This window comes from Pollachius pollachius, assembly GCF_949987615.1.
Source record: "Pollachius pollachius genome assembly, chromosome: 12".
Classification (NCBI taxonomy): Eukaryota; Metazoa; Chordata; class Actinopteri; order Gadiformes; family Gadidae; genus Pollachius; species Pollachius pollachius.
The window spans coordinates 22,793,452-22,812,804 of record NC_136945.1 but is presented as its reverse complement, the minus strand read 5'-3'; the positions used below and the strand labels follow the sequence as shown (position 1 = coordinate 22,812,804).

General features: G+C 41.9%; 1 protein-coding gene across 1 annotated transcript; it reads left to right on the top strand.

The window, feature by feature from the left end:
- Positions 1 to 15,338: 15,338 nt before the first annotated feature.
- LOC307083868 (transcription factor HES-5-like) lies at positions 15,339 to 15,941 on the top strand (the record flags this gene model as incomplete). The annotated part of the gene is made up of 2 exons (XM_079747888.1): positions 15,339 to 15,401; positions 15,510 to 15,941. 2 exons carry the CDS (start codon positions 15,339 to 15,341, stop codon positions 15,939 to 15,941), a joined length of 495 nt encoding a protein of 164 aa, XP_079604014.1.
- Positions 15,942 to 19,353: the final 3,412 nt, after the last annotated feature.

Genomic DNA, 19,353 nt, shown 5'->3' with positions numbered 1-19,353 from the left:
TTACAGCTGCATGCAAACATTGAAATATTATTTGAAGAAAACCAGGTTATTTGTCTTATATTTACATTCAACTCTACACAAGCATCAAAGGACAGCTCAATATCTCTCAAACCAGGTTTCACCTGCTGTACACATTTTATACATTATTCATTTAAATAAAACAACTTGGGAGATACCTGAGCTTTTTAATTGAAAAAAATGTATATATTTACAATGTTTGATATGGTAAGACTGGTGTGTGGTTTAGTCTTTTGTTTTGACTTCTGCTGGGGCCACTCTGTATACCCACGACATTGAGCCTTGAGTTAGAATAAAGACAATTGACAAAGTGATTTTAATGTGTAGAATCTACCTTGAATCACCCGTGTTACCGTGTTAACCTTGTTAATACATAGATAATTGGCTTTTCAAATATTGAAAGGCAATTTCGAAAAACAAGCTTTAAAATATTATAGCAAACATATTTTACCTGCTTAATAATGTGAGAACTTTCAGTTGATGTTGATGCATTCACAACTGCTTGCCAAAAGACTTGATATAGAATTTATTTTATGAGGCTTTGTACTGCCTGACATGAAGCTATATAAGCACCCCTGGAGAAAGGCTGGAAGACTGTTAGGTCAATATTTTCTTTAGACATGTACAAGGATGGGTAATTAAAACAATCAGACAGAGTACATTCTGTAAGTGTCTGTTTGTTTGCTTGTTTTGGTATGTTTAACTGCCAGCCTAATGCAAATATGTTTTCCCTGAGCATCTAGAGTGAAAAAGGTAAACATTAATACATCTAATCACTACAGGCAAACCGTCAACCTTTTCCAGTTTGACAAACACAAAGGTACACTTGTAGCATACCAAATATAAATGCAAAACCATGATACACCATACACTTTACCTGGATAGTCCAGAGTTGAGTATCAATTTAGTATCAGTTTAGTATAAACTAGGGGTATCCTCGACTAAGATTTTGTGTTGTGTTTAAGACCAGACCCATTTTTGATTTATTTGCGTGCAATATATTTTTTGATATATTCAGCTCAACAATGCATAATTTGTTTAGAATTTTGCATGGTTTAAGGGCTTGAAAACGCTAATATAATCTACAGTAATAAATAAAATACATTTTGAACTCAAACAGTGGCCGTTCTCGGTGGAGACGAAGAGCTCCATTCTGTCTGACTTCCCACAGTATTCACATTAGACCTTGAAAGACTTGCAACAATGAAGAGACTGTAGAAGTGTTTGACATAATAATCATTTTGAATACATGTGAACGATGCATTTCAGCGTATAGAACAAATACGGCAACATTTAATTTAGCAGGAGAGCGAAATAATTGTCACCATTATGAGTGCATGATATGGCAGTTGATGTTGACAAATTTGCATTTAACTTTTTGAATCATATTGTCTCGTTTCGAAATGTTGCCAAACTTTAATATTTTGTTCCTAATATTGTTTGTCCTTCTTGAGCAGGGATGCCCAATATGTTGATTGCGATCGACCGATTGATCACAAAGATTTGTATATATGTATATATATATATTAGTGCTGTCAGTTTAACGCGTTATTAACAGCGTTAACGCAAACCAATTTTAATAACATTAATTTCTTTTAGCGCGCAATTAACGCTCTTTTGACTTGGCAAACGTTGTAGTTTTTTCACCTGCTGTCTAGCAACAACTACGTAGTCACGTTAGAAAAACTACAACACCGTACCGGATCTAGCTACACCGGAAACAAAACAACAAGCACGCCGCACAAACTTGTTGGGGAAAGCAAGGATACGGAGCGGGTGAAAAACTCCTTAAATGTGTGTGTGTGTATTTGTGTGTCACTCTGTTCGAGCCTGCACGAGAGTTCAATGTTGTCATTAGCTGTTACGTCTTTCTGACCAATCGCAGTTCAAGGCCCACCTGGGCTGTACCACTTCAGGAGGGGGTGTTCAGTTACTCCCCTCTAGACAAAATCGTCTTGGTTGCGATGTTGACAGTTTGTGAGTGTTGCGTCTATTGAGTGAGTGAGAGGTTGCGGGCGCACAGCTCAGGCTGCCGGACGGCGCTGCAAGGAACTTTTATAAACGCAATATTGTTATCCCGCAGTAATCAGCCCGACAGCTCCGAAACGTTAACGGCCCACCGGGAATTCTCCCGACTCTCCCGATTACCACTCCGCCACCGTGTGTGTAGGCGTTATTCGATAGCCTGGTAATGTGTATAGGCCTACGTACGGTAGGAATATTCATACTGGTTTAAATAATGAATGTTATAGTATTTCCCATCTTTACTGAGCAAGAATTTTGTTAGTTCAGCGATTGAAACAAATGAAAGCCTGGCTATTGAAGTTTGACGGTAGGCCTACCACTGTCATGCACCTACCCGATGTCAAGTGGACCGGGTTGAATTCACTGCGGGTCTCTCTTCTCACTGTCCTTCTCAACACTCTCTGATCTCACTAAAAGGCTAGCAGCACGAAATCAAGGGATATTTAGAATAGAAAAAAATGTGTGATTAATCGCAAGTTAACTATGACATTAATGCAATTAATCGCGATTAAATACTTTTATCGCTTGACAGTACTAATATATATATATATATATGTTGAGGTATATATATATATATATATATATATATATATAGATATAGATATAGATATATATATATATAAGCCTATATATTTTTTGAACTATCATCGATGGACGAAAATTGTCTGTCAGACTTTGAGAAACCGTTTCAAGACTTTGCTTTCCTCGCGCCAATCGCTACATTTATGAGCTATCCATTTAGGGAAGATGTTGAGGTTGATTTACTTGCATCAAAAATTGCAGCACTGTTTCACCTGAACAAGTCTGCAGTGGAGAATGAGATTTTGAGACTTAAAGCTGATATTGAGCTTAAGTCCAGGGCTCATGGACAATTTTGGAACTTACTTACAAAGGAAGAGGAATTTTCAACCTTCTAGACTTCATTATTTGGCTCTACTTATTTATGCTAGTAAGCCTTTTCTTATATGAAGAATATTAAAGGTGACATATTATACCATCAGGTGTGAGTGTGATTAGCCGGTACAAGCCATTTTTAAAATCAGCCTTTTCTGACATCACAAGTGGGCGTGTCAACCCAGATGTACCCTGGATAGATCAGTCTACCAGCCCACCCAGGGTTCTGTAGCAAACGTTGCTCATCTATCTGTCACACATCTAGGTGGAAACGCCAACTTGGGATGTCAGAAAAGGCAGATTTTCAAAACGGCTTGTAACGGCTAATCACGCTCACACCTGGTGGTATAATACGTCACCTTTAAGGTTAAATACCATCCCACCATGACTGATTACCATGACTAGCTACCAGCAGCTACTGTCCGGACTATGCAACCATGGCTGACTCCATTCAGTGCAAGTCTTCAGAGCATGTACTCAGTATACAAAAAGAAATATATATTTAGCCTTTTTTCATGTAGGTAGATAATTTTGACCTGGTCATTTTGAAAGTAGCAAGCCAAAAAACCCCTGTTCTAGAGTAACACTCTAGAATGTGCTTTACTTAGAAAATAAATTGATTGGATAGTGCAACAGTCATGACACAAAGTGTGTATCAGACAAAAAATAAAGACAACTATTTAAAGCAGAAATATAAACACACAGTCAAACCGCTAACCCACATAGAAAACCATTGTGTAACTTATATAACCTATAACCTTAGATGAATTTAGTTTTTTCCCCGTTTTTTTGTGGCGTTTAATAAAAGTTACAATTTAGACCTTGTTTCAACATCTGAAAATTGAAAAACATTGAAAATGCCTCTGCCACTCTCCTCTGGAGGGTCAACGTATTTATCCTTCCTCATATTAGATAAATGGTTGTGATTGATAGGTCTATCTCGTACCCGGACATGTCTTTAGCACATAAGGATTCCTCCTTAATCACAGCTGGCACTGCAGAGCTTGAATTATCTTGCTAGTAATGCAGATATTTGCGTTGACCTGTTCCAACCCATATACCAAGAGAAACATACTGAATTCAATTTACAATAAACTTTCACAAAATAATTCCACGAAATACACAACAATTGAATGCAAGAAAGTTTTTATTTTAAGGTTGATCACTTTTCAGTTATCTTGGGAAGAGAGAGAAAGAACATCACAGCATTTGGTTCCTGGTCACCGTGGAGATGCTTGATAGATGAGTTCCGAGGTAGCAAGAAGAGTGCACCTGGAAAGGCACACAAACACAATGAATAATATGTTGAATAATTAATGTTTGTTTTTAGTTATTATCCCTGAGAGTCTGTGTGTGTGTGTGTATGTGTGTGTGTGTGTGTGTGTGTGTGTGTGTGTGTGTGTGCGCGCGTGTGTGTTTACCTCTGTAGGAAGTGGACCAAACGCCACTACTGAGCAGAAGTTTCCAAGCACTGTGCAAATTCCTTAAGATAAGGAGATCTGTAAAGGAAGAACGTATAGTTACTGTAAATAAGTTGATGTTGTAAGATTTCATTGGTAATTCATCTTTTGAAGAGAGATAGATTATGAGTGGTTGAACAGAGGAACAAGAGAGATGAGCGATCAAGGGTTTTCTTACAAATCAGCGTCTCCTTTGGTGACCAATGCACTGGTCTCCTGGCGAAAACTGAAAAAACAAAAGAGAAAGTTGACACTTCGTAAGATTAAATTTGTACCTCTTGATGTAAGCTACCATAAAAGTCAAACATTAGTTCTGCGCTAAGGTGCCCAAATAGCATTGTGTTTTAGCCCTTTAAGTATACTAATTAATTGTACTATAGAACAGTTTTACGGCAGTGGACATTCTATAGAGTTGTATTTTGTTTAAGTTGACCAGATAATATAGTATATTAAATGAGAGATAATATAGAGATGCATATGAGGGCGGGAGAGGGATTGAGCAGAAGGGAATCTTACGCCACTTTGGCTGCTACAAGTAGAGAAGCGAAATGGTCCCTGTAAAGGAAAAAAAGAGACACCATTGATTTGATACCACAAATTCCATACATACTAATTCATTGATAATGTTCTTACTAAATAAATCAATAAATGTTATATAGGAAGCTACAAGGCTAGAGTCTGTGAGAGGTAGATAATTGAAGAGAGCGATTGGTTACTTACGATTCCAGAATATGCTCAAATGCTGTAGAAATCTTTTCCACATCTGGACTGTAAAGGAAAAAGACATACCATTGATTTGTAACTACTGAATTAATGGAGAAAACGTATTAACAAAGTGATTAATACAGCCATTAATGATCAATACAGACAACTACAATTAGTACTGACTACAAGGCTAGAGTCATTGAGAGATAGTAGAGGGATCAAGGAGAGAGGGGATGCATACCTTTGCTGAACTGCCTGGAATGTTTCTCCTAGTTCAGCCATAGCTGGACTGTGAAGGAGAAAGAGAAGGATACCAATTGAGTACATAAGCAGAAGCATCTCAATCTATTTGCATGCAATGTTATGCATTTGTAGCACCCACATTAGTCTGCAAGGAATAGCAGAACTGGCCAGGGTAAGGTTAATTTCATATTTAACATTAATTTGACATTTTTGTCACAGAATGTCGTAAATTGAAGGAATAAATGTATAAGTATAAAACAAACTTCACTTAGGTTCGAAAGTGAATCAATCGATGATCATCTGGAATTTACTGAACAAGGTGCAACGGCCCCATTGCGTTGAGCTCTTCTGAGCTTTGTTAATTAAGGCCAGTAACCCGCACCTTCTAGGCAGGTCGTGAGAAAGGCTAGAGTCAAGGAGAGATCGCAAATAGAATAGAGAGCTAGAGGTATTCAGGAGAGAAAGGATGGTTACCTGTTTAGAAGTTGGGCAACTGCATCATAAACATCAGCTACTGCTGAACTGTAAAGCAAAAAGAGATACCATTGATTTTTTGTTAGGTGATTTAAAGTTTAAAGTGATTCATTGACCAATTCATTACATACTAACAGAGGAATTCACCATAAGGACTGACTCTTCAAGGTGTCAGTGAGAGATGGTAGCGAGATAGAGGGATTCAGGAGGAAGGGGACTCGTACCTGTTTAGAATATCCTGAGCCCCTTGTTTCAATCCAACCACAGCGTCACTGTAAAGGAAAAATAAATATACCAATTGACTACAAAAGGAGAAGCATCTAGATCTTTCTGCTAAAATTTTTTGCATTTGTACCACAGACATGCAATAATCACCAAGGAATAGCCAAACTGGACAGGCTAAAGTTAGTTTCATATCAAACATTAATTTCACATTCCTCCCCATGTCCACATCAGACCCCAGAGACAGGTCATGACAAAGGCTAGGGGTCAAGAAGAGGTTGTTAAGAGAGAGCTGGAGGTATTCAGGAGATCAAGGATGGTTACCTGTTTAGAAGTTCAACAATTCCTGCATAAAGGTCTTTCATCTCTGAACTGTAGGGAAAATATATACCATTGGTTTGTAGTTCATTCATAAAAAAAGTTTTAAAATGATAAATACATCAATGAATTGCATAATAATCAATGAATTCAGTATTAGGATGCCTGATATCAAGACATTAGTGGGAGATGGTGGAGAGATAGAGGGATTCTGGAGGATGGGGAGTCATACGTGTTTAGAATTTCCTCAGCCTCTTGTTCCAAATCGACCGCAGCGTCACTGTTAAGAAAAAATAAAAATACCAATTGACTACAAAAGGAGAAGCATCTAGAGCTTTCTGCTTAAAATGTTATGCATTTGTAACACATTTGAACCATAGAAATGCGATTTATTCAGGAGAGAGAGGATGGTTACCTTTTTAGAATCTCAGCAACTGTATCTGAAAGGTCAGCTATTGTACTGTAAAAGGAAAAAGAGATACGATTGATTTGAGTAAAGGAGTGGTCGTTAATGGAAGGGAGAGGTTGAGGGATTCAGAAGAGAAAAGGGATGCTTACCTGTTCACTATTATCTCAAGTTCTTCTTCCCTGAAATGGAAAGACAGAGCGATACCATTCATTTGCAATGAATTAATGAGATAATAAATGAACAAACTGATAATTTACTCACTAAAGGAAATTATGGTGAGAAAATAATCTGATTAAGTGCACTTACAAGGTTAGAGGAGCAGCTGTAAAACAAAAGCAAAATTCCATAGATTAGGAGGATAAGTATTCAGATGTTTTCATAAAAAATATTTATGCATGCATGCTTCCCCATAAAAACCATCAAAACAGTAACCTAACCCCTGTCTTCTTATATATACAATGTTTCTGAATTGACTGTAAATTGCTTTGGATAAAATAACTAATAATAGTAAATAAATAATAATAATTATGTATTGTATGACTACTCACCATAGACCGTGTCCAGGTAAAGCCCGATAGCCAATACTTGAAGAAAGAGGGAAAGAAAAACAGACAATGCTGTGATCCATGTGTACCATCATTTTCTAGAATCCTTTGTTTCTCCAACATCAGGAGGGTTCGCCATATGACAATCTCACTGAGAGTCTTGAATCATGTTTTGAAGAATGTTTTTTTTATGAACTACAGTTTGTTTTAGACACAATAAACGGAGGAGGTAAGAGTAATAATTAAGCAAGTACTTACAGGCAATCAATGATAACTTGAAGGAAGCCATTTTTTGCAGGTATGGATGCAGCTGGATGCAGGGATACAATGTCTTCACAATGTGTTCTCTATCTGGAATGGGACTGCTCCTTTTATAGCATCTCTCAACATACCAAAACAAGCAAACAAACAATCACACTAACTGAATTCTTACATTTACTCATTGGGAATGTTTGCTTTTCATCACAAGATCCTTGTACATGCTGACTGAAAATATTGACCTAAAAGCCATTCCCCCCAGGGGTATTTACAAACCTTATTGAGTAAACACCGGCCAAACATACAGTGAAATAATATTCTTCATAAAAGAAAATGTCAGTTTTAACTTTGATTAAAAAGAATGTATATGCATGATAACTGATAAAAACCCTCCTTTAAAATGGTGCCGAGGGTACGGTTAAGGTTAATACATTGGGTAAAAATAAAGTGAATAATACAATAAAGTGAAGTAAAAATACAATGTAGCCGCATCAATTTTGAATACAAAAAAATGAGCAATTACAGTCACTACAGGAGAATTTTGTAGGAAGGGAGATGAGTTTAATCAATTCTCTCAGTGAAACTAAAGCACACAACTTCAAGTATTCTTAGAGCTCGTTCCAAATGGAAGGTGCTTTATAACAGAAGGCTGTCTTCCCTAATTCAGTCTTTACATGGGCCAACTCTGGGAGCGGGTGCTGAGGGTATTGCTATTCCAGCTAATGAGAGAGGAGAGATACGTGGTAAGAAGGCAATAATAGATTTGTGCACAAAAATCCTCCAATGACCATCTCTTTTCACAGAAAAAGCTGGCCAGCCAACCTTGCTATACAGAGTGAAGTGGTGTGTACCATAATTGTCCCCAGTGATATATCCGAGGGCAGAATGGTAAACAGCATCCAGGGGTTTCAGCGTACTGTGAGATGCATTCCCATAAATGATATCACCATAGTCTAATACAGATAGGTGAAGGGCCTCAATAATACGCTTCCTGTCAAAGTTAGTAAATCAACATTTGTTTCTGTAGAGTAATCGCAGTTTCATTATGATCTTTTTCACAAGCAGATTAACATGTGTTTTAAAATCAAGCTTTTCATCAAGCCAAATTCCTAGATACTTGTAGCTGATGACCCTTTCCAGAACAATACCTATTTTAGAACAGAGTTGTACTGTTAAAATCTATGTCCCTGGCTTTGGAGAATAACATTCATTTTGTTTTGGTACAATTTAGGACCAGCTTAAGATCACTAGGCTGCTTCTCAAGCATATGGAAAGAGAGTTGCAAACTACTGATAGCAGAGACTTTGGTGTTACTAGTACAGTACAGAACTGTATTGTCCGCCTAAAGGGTAGTGAGTCACTGAGTGTTGAATCAGTGTCATTAATATAAATGATTGTATAGGTATAATACTACATATAATAATAGTATAGGCACAAGCCTCTTTCCTTGGGCTACTCCCTTTTCAATAGCTGCAAGGCTTGCCCACTTTTAAAAATTGAGAGCGACCAGTAAGATAGCTTCTAAACAACTTTAAGCTCACATGAAAACCCAAGTCAAAACCAATTGATGATAATTTGTTTAAAAGCAACTGATTATCCACAGTGTCATAAGCCTTTGAGAGGTCTACAAAGAATGCGGCACAATGTTGCATATTGTCCAGGGCTATAAGACATCATTCACCACTTGGGAGGCTGCTGAAATAGTACTTTGTCTGGGTCTGAAGCCGGATTGAAATGGATTCAAGATAGAGAATTTAGATGCATTAAGTGGAGCATTTACAATTTATTCAAGAGTTTTTGAAAGACAGGATAGCTTTGAGATTGGTCTTTAGTTTTTCATGTTATCTTTTCCACCGCCCTTATGTAATGGAAGAACATGTGCTGTTCTCCAAGTTGCAGCACCAACACCAGTTGTTATGGAGAGATTGAAGAGATTGGTGAAATAACAGTTGCTGAGGTTTTCAGAAAGAATGTGTCCAGTTTGTCATTACCAGTCGCCTCTCTGAAGTCAATGCTTCTAAGGGCATTGTAAACCTGAGGTAAATCTAGTGGTTACAAGCTAGCACAGCTATCAGTGGGATAAATTGAGGTGGCGGGGAATGTGTTTTCATAAAGGAACCCTGCTGCAGAAAAATGTCTGTTAAAAGCAGAGCAGATATCATTGGGCTCAGTAAAGTGATTGAATGTCATTTCAGCATTCAGGAATGGTGAGAGTATCAGCTATGTCACTGAGAGATTGAAATGCTTAAAATTCCTTTTGGTTGTCACCCGTCAGCCAGATTTTCCGTCCCAAATGCAAATTAAGGGACAATGATCACTAATACCCAAATCTGAAACTCCATTTGCACCTTATTTGTCTGGTCTATTACAGAAGATGAGATCAATTAAAGTGGATTTAGAAATGTCTTTTAAATTAGGGAGAGTGGGTTCATTTATTAGCTGGTTAAGGTGTAGGTTGTGAAAGCTCTTTAAGACCTTTGATGCATTGGTTAACTAATCTTAAAAGTTAAAAATCACCTAAAACAATTACTTCGGAATCAGTTAGCGGAGCAATAAGTTGAGACATCTTATGAAGGGCCAGAGTCGGGGCAACGGCTCTTTATTGTTAATAACGAAGATACCCTTTCACAGCCTTAACAAAAAAGAATAATATTTATATCTGAGAATCTAGAAAGATCTTTCTGCAGAGCGATCTAATGCCTCATTAAAGCAGGAGGACTGTGTATCTGTATGATCATATGAAAAATCATACAAAGTGGTCTGTTTTTGTTCTCCTTACGATGAGCCCCTTCAATCTACTCTAGGTATATGGTCCTCTTCATCAGAGCCCGCCACATTGCACCCGATGTTTCTAAAGTAGTAGGACAAACAGCTCTAGAGAGACAACGTTTTCATAAATATGCGTTTGGAAAGGGTTCTATAAAGAAGGGCTGCGTGTCGACCAGTTTGTGATAGTGTGTGGTTGTTGTTCCATCTCTGCGTACGTTCCCTACTCTCCCTAGAATGAGTTTTATTTTGCTAATGCGTGCAGGACTTCTGACCAGAAGACTTTTGTTAGGACCGGAGGTCGACTCTGAAGCTTTGTGCTGGCTGACATGCCGCTTCACATGCCCCCCTGGGGGAAGGCTGGGAGACTTTAAGGTAGATGTTCTCTTTAAACATCTACAAGGAGGGGGGATTAAGAGCAAATACTCCCAAGGAGTTAACCTAAGACTTCTGTTCTTTGTTTGTTTGCATGTTTTGTTCTATTAACATGCCCCTGCAATGTCAATATGCTTCTGTTTTGCATTTATTGTGAAAAGGTTCAAGAAATGTGTGTGTATGTATGCTCTTTTTAGGGCCACAGTGAATATGACTTTCTGATCCGTCTGCTATTCTTTTATGATGAATATGTGAAACATGTTTAACTGATTAAATGACATCATCAAGACTGTCAGTGGCCATAGATGTCAGTGGTCTTTGAAGAAGTGGGCCATCAAAGAAAACACAAAACATTGTCAGTAAGGTTTCAGCTTGTAAGGTGACAATTAGGTTTGTTACAAAGATAGTAATACAAATGGATGTATCAGACACCAGGTTACTCAAAATATGAACTGTTTATTGAGTAATGCATTGCACAATCGAATACAATAGCACTATTCCCATTCACTCTATGTCGAACCTTTGCACGTTTTTAATTGCTCGCACCTTGAAAGAGAAGAAAATACAAACAATAAATAAACAGGTCCTTCAAGATCATTTTTCCGAGAGATATAAACTGCGTCAACACCAACTCCCAGTTTGTTACATTTGTAAACCTTCAAATGCAAGTGCTTTCACCAGTGGCCCATAGGCTCAATTAACATTGTGTGCACTCATTCGGTGATAGACAGTGACTTAACAGACAAAGATTACGTGAAAATAAATGAGAGATTTTTACTTTAACACAAGCAAACATGAAAAATCGATCTGAAACTGAAAAACTGGCCTCTATGACCTCCGTTCACAGAAACACTCAGTCATCACCAAACAGCACCAATCTAATACATGCCCTGAATTTAAATGAATGAGTCGGAGATCACAGCAACTCAAAAAGACAACGCCTGTATAAATAAAGTAAAACAAAACAAATACATTTTGAATGTTAATTGTTAACACTGCTTGAATATGAATTTAATGCTACAATATAATCATGTGCATGTTGTGTTTGAGTGTATGCTCTTGAGATACCCTGGAGGAGTGTGTGATCAGCTGTGAATATAACTGGAGGCTATGACTGAAAGTGTTTGTATTTGTAGAGTTTTTGAAAGAGAACAACATCCACTTGTACATCATTTTCCATTGTTGAGATCTTTATACTATGTTTGAGACATTGCATGTATAATCCCTGATTGGCATATCCACAGTATGGAAGGTCCCTCTTTAGTCCCGTTTAGGTGCATTACAGTGAGGGTCAGATGTATGGGAGGGGTATCATCTCTGATATAGGCTTTGCGACTCTATTTTAATTAAATGCTGTTAAAGTGTCTCTCTAATGGTTAATTTGTTATGTGTGTTATGTTTTTTGTTTTCATAGCAACTCAGAATCATTTTCTTATTTATTGAAGTGAAGTGAAGTGTAAGACTTCACTTCACTTTTGATATGTTTTTTATGGCAGCCATGTTCCATTTATTTCTAAGGTGCTCTTATATTTATATGATATGAAAATGCTTAAATTGACACTTTGAGATGATAAAACAAAGGCTTTTGGGTTTAGTGGTCTAGGAAGGACCATGTTATCCCATTGCTACAGCCCACGCCCACCTTGTAATATAGTTGTACAGTCGTTTACGAGCATTATAATGAGCAATGATGTGTATTAAATGCACAACACAACGTGGTGTTACACTTTAAAGTGTCCGAGAAGATTAACCCTCTCTCGGATACGGAGATACAAATTAAATGCTGCCTAGTTCATAAACTGGTAAAAACAAAATATTGTTCTCCTGTTTTCTCTAAATGACAGTCTACTAGTTATTTTAGTAACAGTGGTATAATGGAAGATAGTACTATGCTGACGACAACATAACCCATATTACTACGTTTAAAAACCAAAAAACGGTTTTGGGTTCACTAGCCCTTTGATTAAGCTACCGACTTGCGCCACTCAGTAGACTTCCAATGATATAGGCCTATAGACAGCACTCGAGTTGAGGGGGGATGAGGGGGGATGGCATCCCCCTTTGGAATTAAAATGATCAAAATCATCCCCCTTCTGAAACAGCCATCTCCCCTTCCCATCCCCGAGACAGACGCTGGTAGCATGAAGCTGTCTCTGCATCCTCGACATCGCTTCCGCAGGCAACTGTCCCGTTTTCTCCCTTTCATTCCAACCCGTGAGCAAGGCTAGTCTCCCTTCTCTGCCGAATGCATTTTTGAAAAAGAATAAGAAGAATCAGTTTTTAAAATCCTTAAATGTGATGCATGCCTCCGAATCATGTGACGCGTCAGCTGCGTTTTTTGGGATAAAATAAGAGCGATGACTGTAGTCATCGCTCTTATTTGATCCCAAAAAATATATTATAATATAATAATAATAATAATAGTAATACAAATAATAATAATTATCACACCGTTGGTCTCCCACCATATCCAATGTCATCAGCACAAATGATCTGTCCTTTAAAGTTAAAATCCACCATCCCCCCTTGGCTTGTTTCTACAACTCGACCACTGCCTATAGATACGAGGCTTGATCAACATCCCCCTCTAGAGGACATTGATACAAACAACTATTGAAACGGTGAATTCAATACAACTAAATATAGGAATATAATGGGATTAATATTATGTTATATTGTAATTTAGTACACGTGAACCTCCTGAGATGGCGCAATTTGATTGGTTCGCTATTTCGGGACATAGGGCAACATTCCATGATTGAGATCTCAACCTCGGGATATTGTTTTCCGCGCGTGTCGGTCGTCTCGTTACACTAATAAAAACAAATAAACCGCGAATAAAAAAAAATAAAACTCGGCAAAAAGTGTTATCTTGTTAATTTTTGGAGTGTTCACGTGTAGTATATACTAAAAACAATTATAGCCCCCGACACCTATTCACTTCGCCTTCGGCGAATAATTGTTAAGTATTCTAGTTCGGGTTGTATGGTCTGTTTGTCTGTTAAACAGTTAGGCATAGATGATTACATCATTTGGGAGAAAAGGGCATAGCCTATCAGCTCCTAGTTGGAGCTGTGGAGCGGAGTTCTCCTTGGTGACTTAATTGAGCTGTTGAGCTCTTTTACATTATCCCCGGGTAAAGAGGCATATGTGACCTGAGTGTATAGGCACAGCGCACAGGTGTGCTCACACCTCCATACACTGGGGGGGGGCTTATAAAGGATGGCGCTCTGGCTCGTGTCGCTCGTGGACGTTTGACACCTTGCGCCTTCCCACAGAGTCATCAGATCAACACAAGGTCCTACCATAAAGGCGAGGCGCCAAACTACGACACCTCATTGCATCCGCCACCCGCCACTACAACTTCCTGTGAGCTGTATCTGTTCAGACCTAATGTGACATGTGTCCCAGCACCTCGAAAGCGTGCCACGACGGCTTCTTCACAACTCGCCCTGCTGGCTGTCTCGTTTTAACCGTGAGAACGGATCGAAGACGCGAGCCCAATAAACGGAGGTGGCAACACACGAGTGCACTTCCCGCCCACATCAAAGGTGTTCGGAGGCTCCCACGCGCCACGCAGCAGGAATACATATCAAGCCGCAGCGAACCTGTGCGCGAGTGTATTGACGCACGTGGCTTCTTGAGGGGGCAGGGTCGGTGGGGGAGCGAAGTGGGAGAAGTGTGCCGTTACAGCCGGATGAAGGTCCGGACAGCGGGACGCATCCTGTAACTCGGCAAGATGACACCGCACGCTTTACTGAACGGGGAGTCAAACTGATGAGAGTTTATCCCTGATCCTCAAAAAGATGTGGACGTCATTCCCTCCTTAAGAGCCGCTTCGTGTAGCTCCATGAGTCATCAGTAAAGTTGTAGTGCAGTTTCTAGTAGCCTACACCTCTGGGATAACGACCGGGTTATTCCCTTTCTTATTTCAGACAAAATAAATCTACAAAGGAAATTGAGTCAACTCATGAGTTGTATGTGGTTGTTATGTTACAGGTTAACTGCAGGTATTCAGGTGCACTGCCATATTTAAGTTAGTATTTTATTTTAACAATACTAGTATCAATGTGTCTCCTATAAACAAATAAACCTCCTGAGGGGATTGAAAAAAAGGATTTACGCTGAGCAAATTATTATTGATTTTACGTGCATACAAACATTGTGTGTGTGAGCATGGGTGCAAGTGTGTGTGTGTGTGTGTGTGTGTGTGTGTTTGTGTGTGTGTGTGCGTGTGTGTCTTATCTTTATGGCCTGAAGTGGCCCTTATCGGATGCTTTCTCACCCACTCCCCATCTGCAGGGGCCCGGTCCCCCAGACAGAGGGAAGGTTCCCAGGTAATAAAGTGTAACGACCTGCCTGTGTTGGCTCTGTACCTCGGCTGGCTGCAGCACCACTGCCCGTGTTGGGGCCATCAGGCCAGTAAACCAGGAGGTAATTGATGCCTCTCTCCTATTGGTGTGGAGTCCCGCCCACAGGCCTCAGAGTGTGGGAAAGCTAATCCAGCGCGGGACTCATGGCTTTGTAATGCTAATGTCCGCCTATAAATAGGGCAGGGAGACCTCTCTGTGATCACAATTCACTCTGCTGTCCAAGAGAAGCACTGCTCTCTCTCGCTCCACTAGAATGGCTCCTACCAGCACCAGAGACTTCCCTTGCTCTGCGCTCTCCACCAAAGACAAACACAAAGTAAGTACCACTACCTCTCTGAGCCCAGACGGCTCCCAGCGCTGGGGCCTCGTCTCCTTGACCCCCAGGGACCAGACCTCTAACCCGCTCCTCTCTTTGCTTCTGCAGCTCAGGAAGCCGCTGGTGGAGAAGATGCGCCGGGACCGCATCAACAGCTGCATCGAGCAGCTCAAAGCTCTGCTGGAGAAGGACTTCCAGCAGCAGGAGCCCAACGCCAAGCTGGAGAAGGCTGACGTCCTGGAGATGACGGTGATGTTCCTCCGGCAGCAGCTCCAGACCCAGAGCGCCGCTCCGCACGCCGCCCACGGCCACGGCTACGCCCGCTGCTGGAAGGAGACGCTCCACTTCCTGTCCGCCAACTCGGTGGAGGAGGTGGCGCTCCCTCGCCTCCCGGCCCTCCAGGCGGCCCAGAAGACGTCGGGGGGCGGCGGGGTCCAGAGCCCCCCGTCTCCGCTGTCCTCCGCCCAGCAGCTCCACAGCCTGCAGGGCCCGGAGAAGCAGAGTCCTGGGGCCCCGAGGCCGGTGTGGAGGCCCTGGTAGACCCCCTGGGCCCTCGCCCTCACCCTGGATGGATGTTCTCCGTTCCAAACGCTGTTCAGGATATTCCTGATTCCGAAGGACTTGATGTGTTTGAGGTGTCCCGTGTCCCGGACACGGCGCGTTCTAACCCGTGGTTCTGTTAACTTCTTTGAGAAGTTTGTGTGCCTTTACAATGTAAAAGGTTACCGTTTAATCTCTACTGTGCAGAGAATGTCTTTCTGACCCTGTCAAGGAATAACTACTGTCTCTTTAACTCCTGTGGAGTTAACCGGTTCATATTGATAGTGTATTATTTTACCTCTGTTTGATGACATTGTAAAGATAATCGAATTGTGTCCTTTTATAAAGGACAACCCACGCTGTGATGGCGTGCAGTGTGCCTGCTGTTGTTATACTTAAAATAAAATCTATGACATTTTTTTCAAATATACCCCAATTTCCCTCCTTATTTGGTTTGTCTCCAGTGATCCACGGTAACACCTGCATGGTCAGTTGAGTGGAGAAGGCTTTCTTTAAAGGGATGAAACCTGCTGTTGCAGTGCAAGACACCACTTACACATACTCATTGTTCACTAGTGTTAAATCATTACTCTTATCATTTACAAATCATACGCATAAACAAACGTACTTCACACTCAGGCAAACACACCCATACAGCCACTTGTGGAAGGACCGGGGTGGCGTGAGCTGACGATGAAGTCAGGTGTGGCGACCACATGGACCTGCTGAAGCTGATACCTGGCAGCATGGGTGCACACCTGCTCCCACCCACCAACCAACAGGACAGCGCCGACCCGAGCGTGAGGCACGCGTGCAGACAACCCCCCGGGGCTCAGCCAATCCCGATCCAATAAATGAGCGCCCTCCGACTCTTGCACGTGTGGTTGCAACAGTGTGCCCTCCCCGTCCCGCTCCACTGTTTCCCCCGGTCTTTGTGCGCCCCCCCCCCCCCCTCCATCCCCCCGGGACCACTGCACCGATTGGCTGTCTCCACTTCCATCAAACAGCTGGTGGGCTGAGCCGGGGGGGGGGGGGGGGGGGGGGGGTGGGGGCGGTAACTGCCTCTGTGGAGCCTGACTCTGCTCTTCGTTCCCACAGCCCAGAGCCGTTATCCCTCTCTCCCTCGCTCTCCCTCTTGATCCCCGGGACAAAGGAAGTGTGCCGTGTTAAATTACCCATCCCCCCCCCCCCCACCCCCCTCACCCCCACACACAACCTCCACCCCTCCTTTGGCTCTCCCTCCCACCATGAGGATGCCCTGACCCCTTTTGTCCATCCCCCCCCCCCCCCCCCCCCCCCCCCCCTTTCACCCTGCTGGGTTTTGGAGGGAAACCAGAGCCTATCACTTTGTCAGGGGCAGCCATTGGTCGGCTGTCAGTCCACCGCCAAACCTTTTGTCCGGCATGTTCTGAGATTTCCGTTTGATGTTGATGTTTGTATTCTTCATCGTGTCTCTCCGATAACGCCTAGGTTTTTTAGGTGAATAGCTCCATCTAAACCGTTAAATAACCAATAATCCTAACCAATAATTAAAGTCTGTCTACTACTTTCAAAAACTTCAACTAAATTGAGGATAGTGTCTTAGCGCTGGGCTGGAACAGATGGGAGTTGCTAAGTAGCATTTATGACCTCCAATATCCCGCTGCTCCGGGCAGTGGTCCTTTGAAGAGCGGGGCGTTGGTGTGTGTTGTCTGGGACCCAGCGGTCAGTCACACAGTGTTCATTTGAACCCTTACCGACACTTATTTGCCATGTTTGTGTTGGCCTAAAGTGCTCTGACAGTACGAAGCCCTGCTTCCATCAACATGGTTGGTCTTAACAAATATGGAGCGAAAGAAGGTGAAAGCCCCAAATCTAAGCTCGTCTGACATCTGACTTAGAAATTAATCTTAAATCTGATTCCTGAGCCTGGTGTGTGTGTGTGTGTGTGGCAGGAAGGGCATGTGCCTGCAGACACACCTGCAAAGCATCGTGGGAAACCAGTGGCCTGTGTGACGCACTCAGGTGTAAGCCGGCTTCGGGCTGCTCTGTTCCCACATGAAAGCTAATGGGTTTACACACCACCAGTATAAACACAGACACAGGCAGACGCACACACACACACACACACACACCTACACACACACACACACACACGCACGCACACACGCACACACACACACACACACACACACACACACACACACACATAGACAGGCAGTCAAACAGAGTCCACAGATGGAACAACGGACACACAAACAGATAGACACAGGATGACACACGCAGAGAGACAGACAGGCAGGCACACGCAGACAGATACAGGATGACACACGCAGAGAGACAGACAGGCAGGCACACGCAGACAGATATAGGATGACACACACAGAGAGACAGACAGGCAGGCACATGCAGAGAGACAGACAGGCAGGCACACGCAGACAGATACAGGATGACACACGCAGAGAGACAGACAGGCAGGCACACGCAGACAGATACAGGATGACAAACGCAGAGAGACAGACAGGCAGGCACACGCAGACAGATACAGGATGACACACACAGAGAGACAGACAGGCAGGCACACGCAGACAGATACCGGATGACACACGCAGAGAGACAGACAGGCAGGCACATGCAGAGAGACAGACAGGCAGATACAGGATGACATACGCAGACAGACAGACAGACAGGCAGATGTGTGAACAGATAAAGGTAGATAATCAGAGAGATGCAAACAACAAGCACACTTAATACACAAATCCACACAGTCATTAATGCGATATATTTGGAAACACATACACACCTCTCTCACACACACACAGACACACACATCTCTCTCTTACACACACACAGACACACACACCAGCTGATGTTATCTAGTGTGGGAAAGGGATTGGCTCTCTGAACCCATGTGTCCGGGCTCCAGCAGTGGTTTACACAAAACAGCCGCCTGATCGCTGATCAATGACGCCGAAGCCTTTGTCAATAACCCCTCAGTGCACGTCCCCGCTGAGCCATGGCCCCTGTTGTCCTGCTCTGAATCCATACTCACCGTTTTTAAAACGGTTCCTCTTGCATCAGGCTGATTTTACGATGCCAGCCTTTTTAACTTTTGAACCAACTAATCTAACGTAGCTCATCTATAATAGCTCTGAAGTTATATTGCTCTGTATTCACACAAAAAAAACATTGCATCAAATGAGACACTGAGAAAGTATGTGATTTTAAATCGAGATTTCGAAATGTTTATTTTGAGTAATGCAATCAGTATTCAGTTCCCATTAGGAAAGACATTGATGACAACCACAGCTCGTTTTGAGTTGTAGTTTTAGGGCGTTTCTACAAGAAACATTTTAAACAGGTTACCTCTTCACGGAGGGACAGCAGCGAACACTCAGTGTTAACACTTCACTTTGTGGAACAACAGTGCTCT